The sequence below is a fragment of the Aythya ferina genome, assembly GCF_964211825.1.
Source record: "Aythya ferina genome assembly, chromosome: 1".
In the NCBI taxonomy this organism is placed as follows: Eukaryota; Metazoa; Chordata; class Aves; order Anseriformes; family Anatidae; genus Aythya; species Aythya ferina.
Genome location: NC_140296.1, coordinates 20,527,014 through 20,547,680, shown reverse-complemented (window position 1 = coordinate 20,547,680; position 20,667 = coordinate 20,527,014). Strand labels below are relative to the sequence as shown.

Here is a 20,667-nt window from a genome sequence, read left to right as displayed (position 1 = left end):
GCCTTCAAAAGAAATAAAAATGCTTACAGTTCTTTTTCAGCAGTGAGGAAAATGCCTAAAGGTTCTTTTGTCATCTGTTCAGAAAATCCATCTATTGGCATGTGAAAATAAGAAATTACACTATGTTTTTCATTATAGCTCTGTCTCTATTTTTGTCCAGCTCATGTAATCAGTTAGTCAAGAGGAAAGAGATGAGAATCCATCCATCTTCTCATGAAGCTTTTGCCATGCAGATTAAGTCCCAGAGTCTTTCAGAAAGTCAGCAGTAACTTCAGTGGGAAATGCGGAACTGTTTACATGTTAATCCTAATGAGTGGGCAGGGAGTCAGAAGGAACTGGAGAATCAAGTGAAGCTGATAAATAGCAATGTCACTGCAAAATGGAAAGGCTATACGTAGAGAGACAACTACTTGATGGCCTTTTTATATTTCTAGGTCTTTTGGGAAATGGGTTTTACTGAAATTAGAAGTCGTCTTCTAACTGCTGCTTAATGTTAAGTGTTAGCATGCTCCTCAGCGGCATCATGTAAAATCCTGCGGACCTGGGATGTGTCTCCTCTTCCTATTTCAAAGGCCTGCATAAACACACACAACTGTGGTTCATAGATGGGAATGCTTTTGGATATAAAGTTCATCCAAGTTTATTTTCGGGGCTGGATTTTTTTTACTGTGCTTTCCAGGTGGCCTGGCTCATAGCTTGCTTCCCACGCTTTACATGTGCCAGGATCGGGGGAAAGCTTATAGCTGGCTTTAATGACTCATTTCCCTTGCTCTCTATTACTGCATTGTTCTTTAGGCAGACCATTTCACTGGCCTTCAGCTGTTGTTTCCCCACTTCCTGGCTGTGAGTTGAGCTTTTGCTCCAGCTCTCTGACCACAAGCTACTCGACTCCAAATTTTACTTTAGAGAAGGTCTTGTGCAGCACAGTTCACTCCATCTTGTATGGAGCACAGAGGAGCAACTGCAAACAGGTCCTAACGAAGCAGGGAGTTGGAAGAAAGAGGATCAAGGCTGGGCTGAAGCAGGATGCCACATTCAGTGATCAGATGCTGAAGTTCCTGGTATTTGGTTTGGGTTTTTGGACAGGAGAGGGAAGTCAGCGTGAAACGGCTCCTGCAGAGCCTAGACTGGCAGAAGAAAATGAGTTCTGTTGCACTGTTAGTTCAGGTAATTTTCAGACCAGTTAATGGTGTTTACTGTTGGTCATACTCTGTCACCCTTGCTGCTGTAAGCGCAGGCAGCCTTGTTAAACTTTGTTTTAAAAAAAAAAAGGCACACCAAGATTTTGGAGACTAGCTCTTGACAGTTAAAAGAACAAGGAAAAACATTACCAAACCTCATTCTCTTGCAAGATAAAAGTAAAACTACTGTAGTCTTTATGAGTTAGTATATTTTTTTCTTTAGATTTTTAGTTTTTCGTATTATCAATATAATGGAAAAATTAAAATATCCCTGCAAAGTTTGATTAAAAAAAAAAAAAAAGAGTACTCATTGTTTGCCACTTGGTGCAGTATTTTCATGAAATTATCCTCAGAACATGTCAATAATGACTTACCTGTGTGAGTTTAGGTCTTACTGACCTCTTCTCCTCGTTGGCATGTAGGAAGCACGCAGAAAAATCAGAACTAGCTCCTGCATATTGGGGTTTCTTCATCCCTTTATTTTAGAACCCTCACTTTTTCTTGAAAATCAGTTTTCATGCTTGTTGCTTGAAAATACTACCAATGGATTTATCAAGATGGGTTATTCACACTGAAGGAATATATATGGTCCTTCGGAAACATTCACATTTTTGGTCTAAGCACGTGTTGTGTCCAGCTCTCCCCAAACTATGTTGAGCTGAAATAAACTATGAAATAATTTGGAAAGGTTTTGTACCCAAATTTCACAATAAATCTTTTTCAAAGGTTGAGGGGGTTGTATTTTTCAGATCCCATAAAACATCCCTGTAACCTTTTCTCCATAAAATGTCTGCATTTTGTGGTTGCAATTTCTTAGACAAGCAATGTGTTTATCTCATTGGGAAAGGCATTGCAGTTTCTCTGGGAGTGTGACTGGGCGCGAATCTCTGGCCAAATTATTTGCTTCATCCCTTGCATAAAAGTTTTTGGAGGCTCCCTAGTGTCAATTTTTGTATGAATTCTGTCTACCACAGGATAACCTGACCTGAACACTTCGGCTTAAGTATCTGGATCCACCAAACTTCTTCAAAACACCATTTTACACAGCACTGGGTGTCCTCTTCTGTCTTTCCAGCACTTCGACACAACAGGAAATCATCATAAAAAAAAAAAAAAAAAAAGCTTCATTTTTTTCCAGTGATGGAACCAATTGAGCCCTGGTGATGTCTTCTTTGCATCTTATTTCATATTTGCCGTTCAAGTGCCTGACACTCTTCTTTGCTAAATTGACCTGAAAAGTCTTTCTGTTGTGCTGCTTTCCTGATCTCCAGACACCTCAGTTGTTCAGTCACGCATCTGTGCACTGCCAGAGTTCACATGCTTGTGCACAAAAATTGCCTGTGAACAGCCCTTAGGTCTGTGCCACAATATTTTACTATTGCAGTGTGAGCTCAGGCTGAGCTTGCACTGGAGCAGCTTGGCTTAAGTCTCAGTGACCTAAACATGTATTTATGATAGGCCACGATAGTGAGGGCTGGTGTACTGCAAAAACCCATTTCTATCCTTCTATGGTATCGAAAAATAGAAGATTTACAAAACCATATAGATTTAAACTCTTCCCTCCCTCTATTCTCCGTCTCCCTTTCTTTTGTGTTTTTATTTATTTATTGGATCGATTGTCAAATGCCAAGCCATGTGCCAAAGACAAACGTTTTCTATCTCTTTAGGTCTTTTATGCTTCCTTGGACCAAATCTACCATGGGAAACATCCTCTACAAAAGTCAACGACAGAAATTTTAAAGGAAACACAGGAGAAATTTTATGGATTGCCGTATGTGCCTAATACGGTGAGTGAGTATTATCACAATATCAACATACCAAAGCAACTAAAAACAGTACCAAAAGCTGCACCTTTTCTTCAATAGTGTATTAATAGCCTCGCTTGTCCCCCTACCCCCAACCCCAACACTCACATGCTTATTGTGTTGTTATGTGGAAAAAGTTTTCTTTCTTTCATTTACTTTATCCAGAGTGTTGGTAATTTTTAGGTAAAAATCAGCATTACTTAATATAAACACTTCTGTATGACTGTAGCTTACCATGATGAACTGAATTACCTCTTCTTCCTTTTTTCTCATCAAGGAAGGCACTGACAACCGTGTTTATTCTAGCTTTGCAAAGGACTGTTTGTAAAAGTCAACAAAGCACTGTACTGCCTGTAGGTTTTTACATACTGAATGTCAGCATGTGAAAGAGAGTCATGTGGAGCAGGACTTCAAAGTGAGCTTTTCTCACTGTACTGCTGTGATTTTTGGCATGTCATTTATTCTTTCATGCTGTACCTGGAAAATGGGCTGAGAGTGTTCCTTAAAGTCTTGATTTTATTGAACTACATAGTTTTGATCTTCATCGTGACTATTAGTGCATTTGTCCTGTACTACACATGAGCATCTGAAGGTGCAGTTTGCATCGATTACAGTCGTGAGACTTCCTACTCTGTGTGGAGCTGACTTCTCAGCTGGAGCATAGCCTGAATTGCTGTTTGACGCTTCGGTCAGAATACCCAGTTCCTTTCTTTGCTTTCTGCTTTTCAGGAAATGTTCTTTTTGCTTACCAAAAATGTGACTCACATTCTCGGAGAAGGGTGTTAGCAGATCCAGCCCTTTCCTCATTGAAGCTATAACGCTTCTGCGGGCCTGGCAAAGCCAGAGGAGTGGAAGCAAGGTATCTTCAGATGTCTGGCATCTTAGCACTTTAAGAAGTGTTGCTTTACACCATTCCTCTGCAGGTGTTAGTTATCTGGTGAATGGAACAGTTCCCTGCGTTGGAAGTTAGCCTGCGTTTTTTGTTCCATTTAAAATATTTTTTATTTAGCTGTTACCTTCAAAGGAGTGTAACATCTCATAATGAGCTTAGCCTCAATATGAATAACAAGTTTTGGCATGGAACTTCATCCCAGCAAATAGTACTATGAATGTTTGAATTGTCAGAAAGTCCATGTTCTGTGCGTTTATTGAATGTAAAATTAGTGTGTCTAGTCAAGAATGTTAATATAATTTAAATTTCAGTAAAACTTACTGAGACATTATGAAAATGTAAGCACTCTGTAGAGTAATTCATGTCTGTAATTTGGCTTGCTATCTTTTGCAGCTTTTTCTTCCAAACTTAAGATATGCTTGCAGTTTAATTTGTAATCCAGAAAAAGGCCGTGTAGGTGACAGGTTTCTTTAAGTGAAGAGAAGATAATATTCCTTCCTTCCAATTCAGAGTGTGACATTGAGCTATGGTAAGACAAACCAGCTCTTATTTTCATCTGTCATTTTGCTAGGAACATACAAGGCTGGCAGAGAAAAAATATTTTGATGATGGGAATTTTCCCTGCTTCCTATAGGTTCAGACTCTGTTATAAATGATTATGTCAGGCTTGTGTATCTTAAGTTTCAGGGGTGCTGGGTAAAAGTAATTCTTCCTTAATGAAGATCTTACTGCATTAATGTGATTTACTGTAGTCACATTGTCTGCCAGGGCTGCACAAGCATGCATTATTATCTACTGATAAGAATTAACCTCGATTCCCTCTTACAGCTCTTTACAGGCAAGTAAACTTAGTAAATATCCTTCAAATGTACTTGGGCTTCATTCTCATCATGCAGATGCATGTTTTGAAGTAAAATCACAGCAAATATCTTCAGCAGATGCATTTCTGCCTTTCTGAGACACAGCTCAGATAGCAGGACCATTTGTATGCATCTTTTTGTTACAGTACTTACAAATGAGGAACGTAAACTACACCTAATAAGTAAATGCTGCTGTATCTAGGTAGTGATACCTGTTTTAAGGTAAACCAAACCATTATCCTCATCAAATATCCTGTCCTGCAATAGTAGGGATACTGGGCAGAAAATCCTGTAGAAGTCTGTATTTGCCATTCAGATAGGTTTTACAGGCATTTAGACGGTTGACACTGTGTGCAGCAGTATTTACGTTGGCTGTGTTGACACAGACAGTCACAGAAGCTGGTGCCACACGCAAAGCAGAAAGGAAAGAGAGCAGAGGCTACACAGACAGAAGCCCAGAGAAACAGCATTACACAAGACTTTGTTTTCCTGAAGAATGCAAATCTCAATTTCTGGCTGGCCGTTGCTTATCTGTTCAAAAAGACACCGAGTTTGCTGCTGGCTTCTGGAGAGTGAAATTCCACTGGGATTTCTTTGCTCTGCTGCTAAGTCCAGAAGCTGACGACTGCCAGGCAGGGGGCAAGGAAATCTATCTGTTTGCCTGTTTTTGTAGTGTCTGGTAGTTTTGTTGCCAGAGATCTGTGTTACTGAGCTTGGAAAATGAATAGACGTTTTGCGCAGGCTGGATTCTTGAATCCATGTGATGCCTCTAAAAGCAAGCAATCTTCTTTTTGGCTCTTGTAAGAAGTGGAGATAAACTAAATAATAATGACCACTCATTTTCCTGCCACTTCTTCCTGAATGTGCTTGGTGTTGAAATCTGTGTGCTCTGGGGAATGCAGTATTCTGCTTTTACTCAAAACTTTTCTTCAAATCATAGCTTATTTCTCATCTATTGTGAAGTTTCCATTTACCGTGGCTGGCCGTACAATTGATAACGCTGTCTGCTTTCAGAATATCTCTCCTGGTCTCTTCTACCTTTGTCTCCAAGATGCCCAGAGAGACTTTCTTAAAAAGTATCAGGTGACCCTTTGATCAACCCGAGACACGATCAGAGTTTCTCCCCATGATCTGTTACTTAGTCCCTTGCCTGTCCCCCAAGTTTAGACTTGAAATCTACTTTCCTTTGAAACAGTCATCAAAATTTAATGATACACCATTGTTAGTCCTGCGCCAAGCATAATAATTCCTATCTCCTGCTGTGGGTTTTGGTTCAATATGGAAACAAAAAGTGAGACACAGGGTAAACAAGCTCTGCATTGATAGCGGAGATTGCAGCCTCCTGCAGTTACAGGAAAGAGTTCCTAATAATGAGGTAATTTTACAACAAACCCCAGCTGCCCAAATCATCATAGGTGATTTTTATTTGTGAAATAATGAAGTATCTTGAAGTTTTGATTCTTATTTTCAGAAAAATATTGTGGACTTGCATATTAACCATTTGTTTTAATAGCCTTTCTTCATTCTACTCATGGTGGGAGACGCTCATTTGACTTGTGATTGTGAGGAGAAATGGTTTTGAAGAGCGAGGCACAGTGAATCTCTGTTCTTCTGTAGATTGCTGCCAAATAGTCCATTTTGCAGTTTTTAAGATTGTCGCTGTAAGTTTTTTTTAGAAACATGGAAGGATTTCTTGTGTGATACTTGAATATAAAATATAAGTTTTGGAATTAACCCACACACATCATTGCAATTACGTGCGGTAGAAGGGAATGTGTTGCTGTGTGAGGAGCCTTTTGATATTTTTTGGAACATGAAATAATTTGCTAGTATAAGTTTTGGTCTAGCATGTTGACATGCATTAGTTCAGAAGGACCACTTCTAGTGGTGGCCTAAAAATTGCATTAGGTTACAGGTTTAATTATGCTTATATATTTTTGTCCAGAGTGCAGTTTTCTTTTCAGTTGGCAATATAAGAAATTCTTAATGGCTATGGTTACCAGTGGTTGGAGAGCCCAAAACATCTGTGAGACCAAATATGTTAGCCAGCCAAGTTTGCCAACAGAAAACAAGGCAGGTATTGTTATAGATACCCTAGAGGGAAGAAGGGTATGAAAACTGGTGTATCACCAACTTGGTTGTTAGGCTTTCTTCTTCCTGCAGCTGGTGGGGACTCTGCCCAGACAGGGATCCTGACCTTGGAAAGCTCCACCTAGGTCCTTGTTTGAACTTGCTGGGATTGTCTGTTGTGTTCTTCACAAAAGAAATCAATGGATGATATGCAACCTAACGTTTGGAGTGCTTGCTTGTGGGAAATGTCAGGCACTACAGGAAGATGTGGCTTGCCCATGGGTGCTGAGGGCAGAAGGGTTTCATTCATGGGATGCAAATAATCTGGTAAGTTGGCCAGCTGAAGAGGAGTTGGTGGCAGTAGGCATGCAGAACTAGCTTCTCTGCAGAGAGGAGATGGTTCTGACATCTTTCTGCAGCACACATTGTCACCTCGTGCCCAGTTCCCCTTTTTATTGTGCTTAAGAACACCTGAGAGCAAAAGAGCTGTATGCATTTTCTTTGCTAAGAGCCTTTTCTTTGGAGTTCGGAGGTGACCTGACCTCATGCTTAGTTAAGTAAGCCAGAGGCCAGAAATTGAGATCACGGAGATGATGTGTTTTTTGAAGTTCAGTATTGCAGTCTTGTACTGGTCACGATCACTGTCAGTTGTGGTGCTGTAGTGAAGAGGAGAGTATCATTCCTAACAGGTCTGCTCCTCAACTCACTTAGGGCTGGCTGGCAGTTCGAGTGAAGTATCTTGTTATCGAGTCTGCCATATGGGTCTTTGTGGCATCTGTTGTCTTACAATTTCTTCTAAGGTCTTTGGAGTGATAAATAAGAATATGTAGTCATAACCGCTGTCCCGTTTAACAGTTCGTGTGAATATCAGTAACACATATAAAAGAGAATAGTCAGGCTGAGCAAGTGAGGAGGCAGCTGTCTTAAGATAAATAAGTGATAACCCTTAACCTCTGAAAAGAAAAGTGGTTTTGAATTCTGAAACCTTGACTCAAGTGGTGAACATGAATCTTGAAATTATTAGTAACAAAGGGTAAGTAGTAGCTACCTATTAAACTTAAACTATGATTTCATGTAATACTTATTTTATCTATAACCTTCCCAATTTTGTCCTAGATTTACTAAGTTAAACTCATGCAATCTTAGGGCCTAAGCAAAACTAAATGCCCTGTTTTAAAGGAAATGAAGAACAGCTAAAATGTAGAAATGTTGCTGTTGGCAAAGAGTTTTTTCTAAAGCACCCATACTGGGTTGGGGGTGAGGGAATAACATTTATGGTGTCTACCAACAAAATGCTGAAAAGAACCAAGGCAGGGGGAAAGCCTGTATAGTTAAACATCTGAGAAAAGGAAGTTATTGGAAGTGCAGAAGCCGTGTAAAAGTGTGAAAAAGAGAAGACACAATAAGCTCTAATGAGCTAGAACTGTTGAAATTTCTAACAGCTTAAAAACCAAAAAAGTCAATAATGATTTAAAAATTCATCAGAAAGAGGAAGCTTGCCAGATATTTTCTGGAAATAGAAAATACATAAGTGTGAAGATTCAAAAGACAAAGTGTAGTTATCAAGGGCATTGAATCAATGACACAAATTACCCTGATACGAAGAAGTTTTGGGACTAAGGAACCAAGAGCTTTAAAGACTTTATTAAGATCATAAAAGATAGAGATCATAATATGAAAAGGTAATTACTAAAAGAATATAAGAACTCAAAAAAGGCTTGAAAAGCTGAGTTGCAAAATGCAAGCAGTAAAGGTAATAAAAAATTTAAATAACTACTGAAGAACTGAGATGATCAAGGAGAGTATGGATTTAGTAGGAGACAGAGGAATAACTGATATTAGAGAAAGCAGAAATATTCCCTGTCTGTGCTTAAGTATTTTTTTTTTTTTTTTCAAAAAAATAAATGAGTTTTGATTAGGTAGTCAGAATATTTAACTTTTTCAAAGCAGTCACTGAGCTAAAGGAATTACTGCTCACAAACTTAGGAAAAGTGGACTTGCTATTATGATAGCTACTCTTATGAAGGGAGGAGAACTTGTTCAGACTTTATCACTCAAAAAGTAGTAGAATCACTTACTAAGGAGTCTGCAAGCACCTTGAGAACAATCAAGTGAGTAAAAGAAAACTTCATGGTTTTGTTAAGAATCATCTGAGATAGCAAAATACACTTTTCATCTTAATAAAGTGGTTGACCTTGGGAACAAGAAGGTAGCAGTTAATAGCATAACTCTAGACTTAGCAAGCTTTCTGTCACTCGCAAATTATAATTATTTGGGCAAGCTTTGGGGTTATGGCTGAGGCAACATGCAGAAAACATGCTGAAAGAGTGAGTGAAAGTTTCATTTCAGACTGGGACTTTTTAAGTGAAGGCTACCAGGCATCTATCTAGGAATTACTGCTGTTCTGTGTTTTTGATTTGGATGAGAGCTCACTTATAAGATTTATAGAAATCCTCCCGTTGACAAAGATTGCAGAAATCATGAAAAATGTAATTGAAACGATCCAAAGAATTTGGAAAGTGTTCAAAATATTGTGAATTTCATCCCGTCAAAATAAATCCAAGGTAGTGCATCAGGAAACCGATTAGATACATATTTAAAGAGCAGTAACTGCCCAAAGAGCACTATTTATGGAATGCTGCTAAAGAAAATTGTGGGGTTATTTTGGTATTTGGTGTTGGGGGTTTAGCAGTGGCCAAATGTTGGGTCCTGCAGTAGATGTATGACTCCTAAAAAGATTTGGACAACCTGGAAGAAATACAGATGAGAGCATTTGGAAAGATAATAGGTTTGGAAATCTCTGAGAAAAGTTGAGAAAACTGAGTTTATTTGGCTAGGAAAGAAAAAAATTATGTGGGCACATACGAACATGTATGTTCTGGTACTGAAAACCTCTTAAGAAAAACACAGAATTGGAACTGAGACTGTGATCACGGATTTTTATGTGCAAGCAAGCAATAGTAGAAAATAAAAATGGTTTAACACACAACAAATGTGATTATGGTTAGCACCAAATCTTTTAAACTCTTGTTAATCTTGTCCCTCTCTTGTTGAAGAGGGACATACACCCAGCAGTTCTAGGATCTCCTTCATAGGGCATTTTAAAAAAACTGCTGTTCTAGATCACAGAGACATACATTTCATATTAATTGCAGAGAGTTTTCATAATGGATTGCTTTTCCACTTTTTCTCCCAACCAATTACTTGAAGAGACACTGATGGTGCACTTATTCAACTTTTTGGAGTGTTTTGAAGAGACATGAAGTCATACATCATTACTCAACCTCTTGAAGTTTGTGTAACCCCTTCAAAGTAATCTTTTACCTTGCTGTGTTGGAAACCAGAGTTGTTTACACAAAGTGCAAATCCCCGGATTAGTTTTCTTATGAGCCTTCTTAAAAGTATACTATAAAATCAAGTTGAAGAGTCTGGGTCTGAGGAAAAGATTAATAAAGAAGTACACAGTGAACTCTGGGGAAGTGATATTTCTATAAATAATTAATAGCTAAAAGCCATTTCAGAAAGATTGGTGCCCTACTGAGTTCATTATTAAAGTAGTCGCTGGAACTTTCAAAAGCTCTTAAAGTTGCCCTTCAAGGTTTGTTTAGGTTTCTGTCTTTCTGGAGTTGAATTCATTTTATGATAAAAAAAAAAAAAAAAAAAAAAAAAAAAGCGGATGGCAAATATTGTGAAGATTTGCTTTCCAGTGGAAATATGACACTATTCACTGGGCAACTATCTACAGCAGTGGAGTGTTTACAGATATGAGAAGATATGAAGCACTTTTAAGGACATTCTTTTAGCAAGTGTTAGCCCCATGAAACTCAAACATACTTTAGTGATAGTATTTACATTTAGTAGCATTTTAAAGAACAGTGGAGGAAATAGTTGCATACATTGCTTAGTAACATTTTGAGATACATATATGTTTTTTATAGATATCTAAAATATATAAATACAGATTGCTTTGTTTAGTTGTACATATTTTTGTTCTCATATCTTACATTTCCTTTTTTTTCCCCCCAGGATTGCAGTACTGGTGCTATGTTTGATAGGAATAGATAAAACTGAATGTATCACTTCCATAAATACAGGCTAAAAGACCTGACTGAAATGCTGTTCAAACACAGTGGGAGATTCTCCTGTCTAAAAAAAGCTCGTAGTCAAACCAGAGAAGGATGAGAGAGGAGTCCTGTTTATCTCCCTTACTAGGAGTTGGCAGTTAGACTGAGTGGGGACAACAAAGCAGTTTCTTCAAGTTCATATTGCATTTTATTGCAGAATCAGGATTAGAATCGTGATCCCCTATATTCCTGTCTGGAATGGCTCTGGCAGAAGGTAGTAAATGAGCATTATTGTAAAACATTAGCTATTTCATGTTCCAGTGTAGGTACAGATAATTTACATGATTAAGATGTACTGGCAAATAATATTTTGCAGCTACAGCATTATTAAAAATATTTCTTATATTTTTTGTAAGAGCTTATTTTAAGTTCATGATGTTTCTTTTAAAATAACGGGGCAGTACTTAAAATTTGGTTTAATTGATAAAGTATAATAGAAACCTTGGGCTTCAAGGTGAATCTGTACCCAAAGGAAAGCGTGGTGACCTGATTCTGGTTATCTGGGGCTTAAGAAGTTTTAAAACTTAGGCAGTGCTAAAAGTTATTCACTGGTAATAGAGTGGTGTGTGTGTTTGTGTACGGAGTTATGTGTTAGAGCAGTAAGGACTCTTGGAAATTCTCTTGATGGCACACATTTTTTTCTGTTTTACTTTTCAAACTAGTTAAAATGTTTACAGGTAACACTGTCTCTCAGTGTGTCCAAATAAGATCATAATATATCAGTTTTCATATCTCTGTGTCCTTTAATCAATGTTTTAAGGATCATGGAGCAATGTATATCATAAATACAACTTTTTGATGTTGGTATTCTTTGTTGTCTCCTATGTCCCCCTTCCCCCAGTCCCTTTGCGAGGAGGAGAGAAGAGGGTGAAGAGGAAGTAGTTTCAAATGATTTTGCTATAGCAGCTCAAATGCATTAATAGTTTATAAATGAAAGTGAAATGTTTTTCTTTAATTTAAGTAATTCAGAGACCATATGGTATATATCTAGAATCACCTAAGTGGTTAATTGCATGTTAAATTCCTTTCCTCTTCCCTAGTGTAAACAACTGCAAAAATATTTACATTCCCTGCCTTGCTAGATTTATTTATCATTTTATAATAAAAACACAGAAGTGTTATAAATTGAATTCTTAATCTCTTGCTTGACTTGCTTTCTAAAATGTCAGCAATGTCTCTGGGTTGGTTTACTTTGTGCTCTCTCCCACTCCTAGCACAGAAATGCACCACTCTGAAAAACTGTGGAGTAGTGACATTAAGCAAGTTAGGGGGGGCAGTATAAAATGTGGTTTCTTGGAATTAACTTTCTGTTATTCTAAACAAGATTAGAAACTGCAGCTAAGGAAGTGGCCTTAAAACTTTTTATTGGATTTTTTTATTATTGTGAAACTCTAGAATGATGATGATGTAATTCTATAAAACTTAGAGGAGTTCAGGCCAAAAATACAGAAAGAAAGTTGACCAAACAGGCAGGTGCATACCTTTTGAAACAATCGTCACTCAGTAGGGTTTCATCAGAGGTAGCCCCTGGCACAGAGAGTTTGCAACATCTGCACCCCAAAACTCATTAAATTGTTTCTTCAAGTGAGAATGAGTTGAGAATGTCTTCAAAGCACACTGCAAGCTTATGTAACCAATAGGGGAAGAAATCCTGTGATTTGTTTCAGAATCAAATTCTTTAAGCTATAAAATGTATGTGATAATCCTTTTCTCATGTCATAAGTAAATTAGTAGCTTAAAGAGAAAGGTGGAAAAAATAAAAAAAAATGAGCAAAGAAGACATTCAGTAAGGGGCAGTCATTCAAGTAGGTTAGCACGTTACTTCTGGAAGTCATGGGTTTGAGTGAAAGAGACTTCAATTTTCTCTACTTGATGAATGGTGGTTGTTGCATCAAGGTGTCTGGTCCTTGTGCTGAAACCTCCTGAGTATCTTGCTTGTGTTTTGAGAAGGGGGATATTGAACTTCCACCTGGGATAGAATACAGGTTTGAAGACTGTGACAATGCAAACTGTAGTCAAAGGTAAATAGTGAGACCAGATCTGCTGGTCATGAGGTAATACCGTTTTTTATTTTGCTAAAAGCGTGCTTTTCCACTGATATTTTAAAACAATGTCTGTACAGCTAGTGCATCAGAATGGGAAATGTGTAAAGGTGGATGTGCAGCGTCTGATCGTATCTGTACCACACCATGAATTTACTGGTTTTGTGTGCTGAAAAGTGGCCGTGGAGTTCTTGCTCCGTAAACTGCAGCTCTCTGGGTTCTTCATGTGTATAGCTAGCCAGGAGAGGGAAGGGGTTGTCCCGCTCCACTCTCAGCTTGTGTGGCCTCTCCTCAAGTACTGCATGCAGTTTTGGCACCACAGTCTAGGAAGGACATGAAACTATCAGAAAGTGTTCAAAGGAGGGCTACAAAGATGGTGAAGAATCTAGAGGGCAAGACATATGAGGAGCAGCTGAGGTCCCTTGGTTTGCTCAGCCCCGAGCAGAGCAGGCTGAGGGAAGGCCTCATGGCGGCCTGCAGCTCCCTCACGAGGGGAGCGGAGGGGCAGGCGCTGAGCTCTGCTCTCTGGGGACAGCGACAGGACCCGAGGGAACGGCATGGAGCTGGGACAGGGGAGGGTGAGGCTGGGGGTTAGGGAAAGGGTCTGCACCCAGAGGGTGCTCGGGCACTGGGACAGGCTCCCCAGGGCAGTGGTCATGGCACTGAGATTTCCGGAGTTCAAGAAGTGCTTGAACAACGCTCTGAGACATAAGGTCTGATTTTGGGGTGGCCCTGTGTGGAGCCAGGAGTTGGACTCGATCCTTGTGTGTCCCTTCCAACTCAGGATATTCTGTTCTATTCAACTCCAGCTCCCACTGGAAGGAGTGGCTGACATTGCCGCAGGAGTGCCAGTGCTCACTCTGTGTGCTTGTTGGCCTGCCAGAAGCGGGTTGTCCTAGAATCCCACTAGATGACAAGCCTTGCTTCTCAGCAGAGGGAAATAGCTTGTACTGATTTCCATACTAATTGCTGTTCTTTTCTGGCTCACGAGTTACCAGAGCCTGCAGCTTCTTTGTGATTCTCAAGAGTTTTCCACCCATGCTGATAGCCAAGTTCAAGGGCATTAGGAACAGTAATATCAGCTTACTGCCAGAGCCAGGGGTTCTCCACCCAGTAGCCCCTGAGATAAGTTGGCTGCTCCTCCGTTGAGTTTCCTGCCAGAATAAGAATTTAATTAAGAAAGGGGATGGGGGTGGCACCGAATCATCGCCATCATATATTGTTTCTCATGGAAACTGTTCAACAACTTGCTCCTTGATGTAATTACTGTAGCACGCATTTTGTAATTTGAAGACTTAAATGATGTAAATACTTTTCTTAATTTAGTGTTGGGTCTTTTCAGGTCCTCACTTGTGATTTTAGTTTTAAGATGCAAAGTAAAGTGGACTTAAATATACTTTGGAAGAGCTGAAGTCACAACACAAGCTGCTGAAGAGCATTTTGAAAAGTCCAAGCACTAGTCAAGAATTTCTGTAGTTTGCTCTTCCTTTTCAAAGGAAATAAGAGGATTTTATACCATTTATACCATGTAATTAGTGGAGTCCATGAATAATGATTACCCACAGTCAAGCAAAAACTAGATTATTGTGTAGTGAGTTACCTGTAGTTTTTTGCTTTCAGTTTTGTCTTTTTAGGATCACATCTGAATTCCTGTATGAATTGATGTTTGTGGTAATCTTAACACTTGTAAATTTAGAAATCAAATGATTGAATCTTTAATTAGCTTATGTAGTCTTCAAACCAGTTTATGTTAGCTGATCCTACCATGTTGTTAAAAGGAATGAAGTGGCATAACTTTTAAATAGAAGCTAAAAGTAGTAGTAAATTATTTATTTTCTCCAAGAGCAGTAGTCCTATCCCCATCCAAAGGCAAAAAGATAAATATTCCTGTCCCCTGACTACAAAGGCAGCCTTTGTGACTAGTTTGGGCAAGGCTCCTAGTCTGAGGTAGCTAAAGGAAAATGAACTGAATCTTACCCAAAGAATGTATCCTACAAGTACTTTACTTAAAATTCCTGAGAAGGTGTAATGTATCAGTATGGCACGTGTATCAGTGAGGTATTTTTGTTTGTTACAGGAAGAAATGGAAAGGCTTCACACATTGGAAGCATTTCAGACGTGGTTATAAGGGAAGATTGATAATGTTGGTGAAGAAAAGGCCCTTTTAATAATTGCAGTGGATCAGTCGCACACCTTTATTTCAGCCTGTTGTGTTGGATAAAAAGCAGGCATGAACATGACCCATGAATGGCATATTATCATACCCCATGGGCTATGCTGTAAAATGCACACTGTTTTATAAACTCCTGGAATGGGTTCATGGAACTTTTTGAAGTAGGTGATTACTCAGAGTCTTCATTAACTTTCTAACTGTGTACCAAAAGTGTAACATTTAATAAGGAGAGTGCCCTAGTTCTACATGTCTAGCTTTTATCCTTTCCAAAAGGGAAATTGATATGTCAGGATTTTTATATATATGAAGAAGTCATTCAGCTATACAAATAACACAGTTAAGAAATTAAGACATTTTTCATCTATAGGTAGTTTTAATAAAACAGAATTTTATGCTAAAAGGTGAATCATGTAGTTTTAAATACCTTTACAGTGCTGTGATTATTTTTTATTGTTCATAGAACTTCTTAAAAGAGTACTAGTCTATACGTATCAACAAGACTAAGTGCTGGGTCCTGCACTTGGGTCATAATGTGCCAGGGTAGTTTTAGACTGGATATTAGAAATAATTTCTTTATGCAGAGGGTGGTCAAGCACTGGAATGGGCTGCCAGGGAAGTGTCCCCGGGAGGTATTTAAGTGACTTGTGCATGTGGCACTAGGGATATGGTTTAGTGATGGGACTTGGTAGGTCAGGTTGATGGTTGGACTTGATGATCTTGAAGGTCTTTTCCAACCTAGATGATTCAATTATTTACTTGGGCTTTTTGCATGTTTGTTACATATATCTTAATCTCATCTGTATAAATTTTTTAACAGTTTTTTAATGCAGGCGGGTAACTCCTTGTGGGGGCAGAGGGAGCACCTTAATGTTTAAATATTTGTTTACAGGTAACAAAGTCCAATTTGGAAAAGTTAATTACTAGAACATTATCAAATAGGAAAATATACTTGAGTAATGTAATAGATAATGGGTAATGGTGAATATTGAAAATACAGAATGAAGGGATTGAGAGCGTCTGATCAAAAATTTTGTGTGAGGACTGAAAAAAAGTTAAGAACAGGGAATGATGACATCCTAGAGCATTTTGTACTCTGGAGTGTGGAGAAAATCTGCGCTGATTATGAAAACATTTAAAAATCAAGTATAGACTTCAAACCTCACTAGGAAATGGTGTGTTCATAATCTGATTTCCTGGATTGTTGTTTGCAATATGAATAAAATCTCAGTTGCACAATTCCTTTGAAGACTGAAGTTATCTTATATTACTCTAGGTATTTAAAAGTGTGTTCCTTTTGTACTCCCAATGAAGGGAGAGTTGTCTGTACTATACCTGTCTTAGGCATTTATCTCAATACAGATTAACTCATCCCATTTTCTCTCTCTCCCTCTTTATTTTAATACCACTTTGTCGCCGATGAATTTTTGAATTCTCAGCTTCATCATATTTGAGAGCCTTCCCAAATGCAGAGAGTTGAGTAACACCTTAGCATGCTTTGCTGTATCCCTTCCTTTTATGTTTTGAAAGGAAGTGATGTGAAGTCTCTTACTTAAATAACCTAGCAAAGACAAAGTCAAGTAAATTTTTGTGTAGACAGAGGGAACTGAGTCCTGTTTTAGGTGCACTCTCTGAAATGAGCTTTTGGTTTTGGACAGGCTGCTAAGAAGCTGTTTTTCTTGCTTGCTTGTGATAGTTTCAATAAACCTTATGAGTGGAGTAGCTGATCAGGCTACTCCATCATCAGCCCATCAGAGGTGAAGATGAGCTCTTTTAGGCCCAGAGAATTAAATGTCTTAGAAATAGCACAGGGTCTTACTTATACCAGGATATTCCGTAGAGATACAGTGTAAGGGAAGGCAAGATGAGCAATGTAATCTGGGCTGTTGAAAAAGACACTGTCCTAGTGTGGTGGTTTTACCGTGCTTCCCACAAATGAGCGATGATTGACCACGTCCTTGAAGCAAGGCCTCAACGCACGCAGCCGGTGTTCGAGAGGAGGACCGACGTCTTCTCAACGAGAGCCCACCCCTCCCCTCTTCTTCCTGTTTCCACCTTTTATTGCTGAGTGTGACACCACATGGTATGGAATATCCCTTTGATTGGTTTAGGTCAGCTGCCCTAGTGATGTTTCTCTCCTCACTTTTTTGCCCACCCCCTAGGAGGGTTAGAGAAAGGCCCAATGCTGTGCCACTGCTGCTCAGCAGTAGACACAACACTGGTGTGATAACACTGCTGTTCCAGCTACAAGTACAGAGTACGGCACTGAATGGGCTGCTGCCGGGAAAGTTAACATTCCAGCCAGACCCAGTACAACTTGTTACAGCTTATATGATGCATTAAAATCATTCCTTTCTGAATGGAGTGATATTCTTCTATATGCCAAGCTCACAGAAAGTAATTTCCTTTGTAGCAGAAAAAGCAACTTGGATCTTTCACTGAACAGATCGATTTGGGAATTACTTAAATTTCTGGGTAGATGAAACCAGTTCATCATTAAAGCTTTTCACATGCCTGCAAGAGTTATACTCTCAAGTCAAAACTTTGAATCCTCAGTTTGAAAACTTAGTATAGAATAAAATAAAAACTGACGTGATTTTCCTGTAAGCTCTCTGGTCTGTTTCAAACTGTGCTGTTAGTTTAGTGATTATGGTTATAATTAAGGGACTAGTTAGAAAAACTGGAGGCAGTAAGTATAAACACGGCAACCATGATGCTTTTCAGAGCAAACTGGAGAATCTGTATCCAAGCTGACTGTTTTTGTATGTTTGCATTCTGGTGAGATATGGTACAGTTGGAGTTTACTTTAAAGAAAAAAAACAAATATCAGTCATTCTTAGGCATTTGCATCATGCCACAAAGCCCACAGGAAAATTGAGGACTGGGGACATCTTTCATCTCCCCTAAAAGTTAGGCTTCTGCTTTAAACTAGTTGTGTAGGCTGCTTGTAGAGTCTAGGTTGGGTCACCTGTAGCAAAGTCCATGTATTTTGGACACCTGCATTACGGTGGAGGAAACCACCTTTGGATGGCTGAACTGCAGCTGACTGAGAACTTTTTTGTGAGTGCTCCTGAGAAAAGAGAGCCAAGAGCTTTGTTTCTCATCAAGGAGATGGTCATGGGTCATGGATGATGGTCATGGATCATCATAGATCATGATGATCTGGATAATAGGCTGCTGTTTGCTACCTTTTTTAAGGTAAAAAAAGACTGATTAAAAGCCAAATAGTTTATTTTTCCATACTCTTGGTTGCTGTTCTTTTAAAAATATACATACATCTTTGTCTTGGCAAATGGAGAGCAAGATGATGATTGTCGCTTTCTTGAATAAAGAAAAGTAGTTTATTTAATCTGCCAGGAGTCAAGACATTGTTACAGTGTGAAGAAGAATTTCAGCCAAAGGTAAATACTTCTAAAAAAAACCTGCTAATACCCCCTCACTTTTCTCTTTGGCTGCCTCAGAATTTCAGCCATCAGGTTTAGGATAAGAAAACAAGCATATGACAGGCTATGGGTTTAAATATAAAACATCTGTTAGGCTACTTTACTGTTTATCTTCCAGTTCCTCTTTAAAATTCTGTTTTCTATAGTACCTAAAAAAAATATCTTGACACCAGTCATATCACAATAATATTAAGACCTTTGTCTTCAAATAGGAGGACAAATAAGATATGGGAGCTGACTCCTCTTTGGTTTCCTCAGAGAGCCAAAAGGGCAGGAGTAAGTTTCTCACTCCTTCAACTCTAGATTCATCATCTTCAGTTAAAAAAAAAAAAAAAAAAAGTATGTAAGCCTGTAGGGAAACAGTCTCTTTTCAGCTTCCACAGGGCCGTGAGAAATCTCATAAAAGTTGGCTCTGCTTTGGGCAGAGGTTGGACCAGATGACCTCTGGAGGTCTCTCAATCTAAACTACTCTGCTGCAGTCAAGGAAAGAGGGGGAAAAAATGTACTTATTTCTGTGAAAGTAAGGCTGATACTTCTGATTGTATCTCCTAAGAAAACATAAGAAAATAGTTGACACCAAAGCGGATTATAAAAGAAGTCCACCATCACTGGAATGAGTCATAAAGTAACAATATAAAAATGAATAAGAATATAATTACAGATGGTAATCTGCTATGTACATACATTCGAGAATGTGGAAACAAATCTGTGAACAATGACATTGTGTATGGATGTAATTCATCTACCTATGAGGCTTTTGGCATATGGTAGGCTGTATTTTGCATGGTATTAAATACAAATTCCTATGATCGTTGTTTTTTTTTGTGGCAAATATTTTTAGATGTAACTTTTCTAAGTGTCATACTGCCATTATCTGCATGGAAAACGGTAAAATGTGGCATTACGTGTAATATGGTGATTATGTTTTCTTTTTGAGACCAGTAGAGCAACATGGCTTTTATCACATTTGGCCACATTTTTTATTTCTTGTTTTTCTTTCCTTCTGACCCTATTTATGTATAATTTCAATGATGATAATCAGCATATTGGATATACAGTATTTAGCTTGGAAAATGCTTTGTATAGTAAAGGATGTGTTCATTCTGGGATTTCTGGTTGTGGTTGCTTTTTTTTTTTTTTTTTTCTTTTTTCAACCATTCCATATTGTAACACTAACAGATTTTTTTCCATCATACTTAGGAAAACACAGAATAATTTAAAGAATTTAAAAGATTGCTTCTGTTCTGTTTTTTGTTCTCTTCTTACAGGCCTGGCATCTGAGATTCAGTCATCTTGTGGGCTATGGTGCCAAATACTATTCCTACCTCATGTCCAGGGCTGTTGCCTCCATGGTGTGGAAACAGTGTTTTGCTCAAGACCCGTTTGATAGGTAAAAACAGAGAAACTTATTTTCAGTGATGATTGAAATGGTGAAGTGTTGTGCCACTTGCTTGTGGAAAGCAAGAAGCAAATGTTATACCCAGGGCAACGTAGGTTGATGGGCTTTTTTAACGCCAAATAGTTTTTAGCCTTTTTGTTTAAGAGTATAACTAAATAGGAAATAGCCATAGATATAAAATGTACTTTGGGACGTGTTCATTGATGCAAAGAATTTGTGTCTATGTTTTAAAATGCAGGTGTGCCCATTGGGAGGCACTGAAATCCATATTTAGATGTAATTAGAGAACTTGACTTTCATAGGTGCCTAATTACTTGTAATTTTCTATTGAAATCAAAAGCAACTGCAGGTGTTAAACAAGCCTCATGTCACCAACTTCAAAGCTAAGTACAGCTGTTCTACTCATTTTGCTTTGTGAAATTAAAAGGTAAATTGTGACATCAAAAATTTTAACTGTTCTTACGGCTTAGGTAATTGTCCTGAGTGTTGTAGCAGAGTAACTTTTCCCCTTGGAGCAATGAAGGTTAAAATGTCGTCCACAGTTTAACTTCCATAAACATCAATGCATATTCATATGTATAAATTTTGCCTAGTTCAGTTAATTAAAGTATAATTTTAAATGTAATTTGAATTTGAGGAATCAACATGGGATCAAGGCAGTCATTATTTCAGGGTGGAAGA

At 38.4% G+C, this 20,667-nt stretch overlaps 1 protein-coding gene across 1 annotated transcript in view; it reads left to right on the top strand.

Moving 5' to 3' along the window:
• Positions 1-20,667, top strand: part of MIPEP (mitochondrial intermediate peptidase) — a 75,785-nt gene that overhangs the window by 47,175 nt on the left and 7,943 nt on the right. The window contains exons 16-17 of the mRNA XM_084497679.1: positions 2,849-2,968; positions 19,856-19,977. Coding sequence (XP_084353805.1) covers positions 2,849-2,968; positions 19,856-19,977 — 242 coding nt within the window. The remainder of the gene's footprint in view (positions 1-2,848; positions 2,969-19,855; positions 19,978-20,667) is intronic.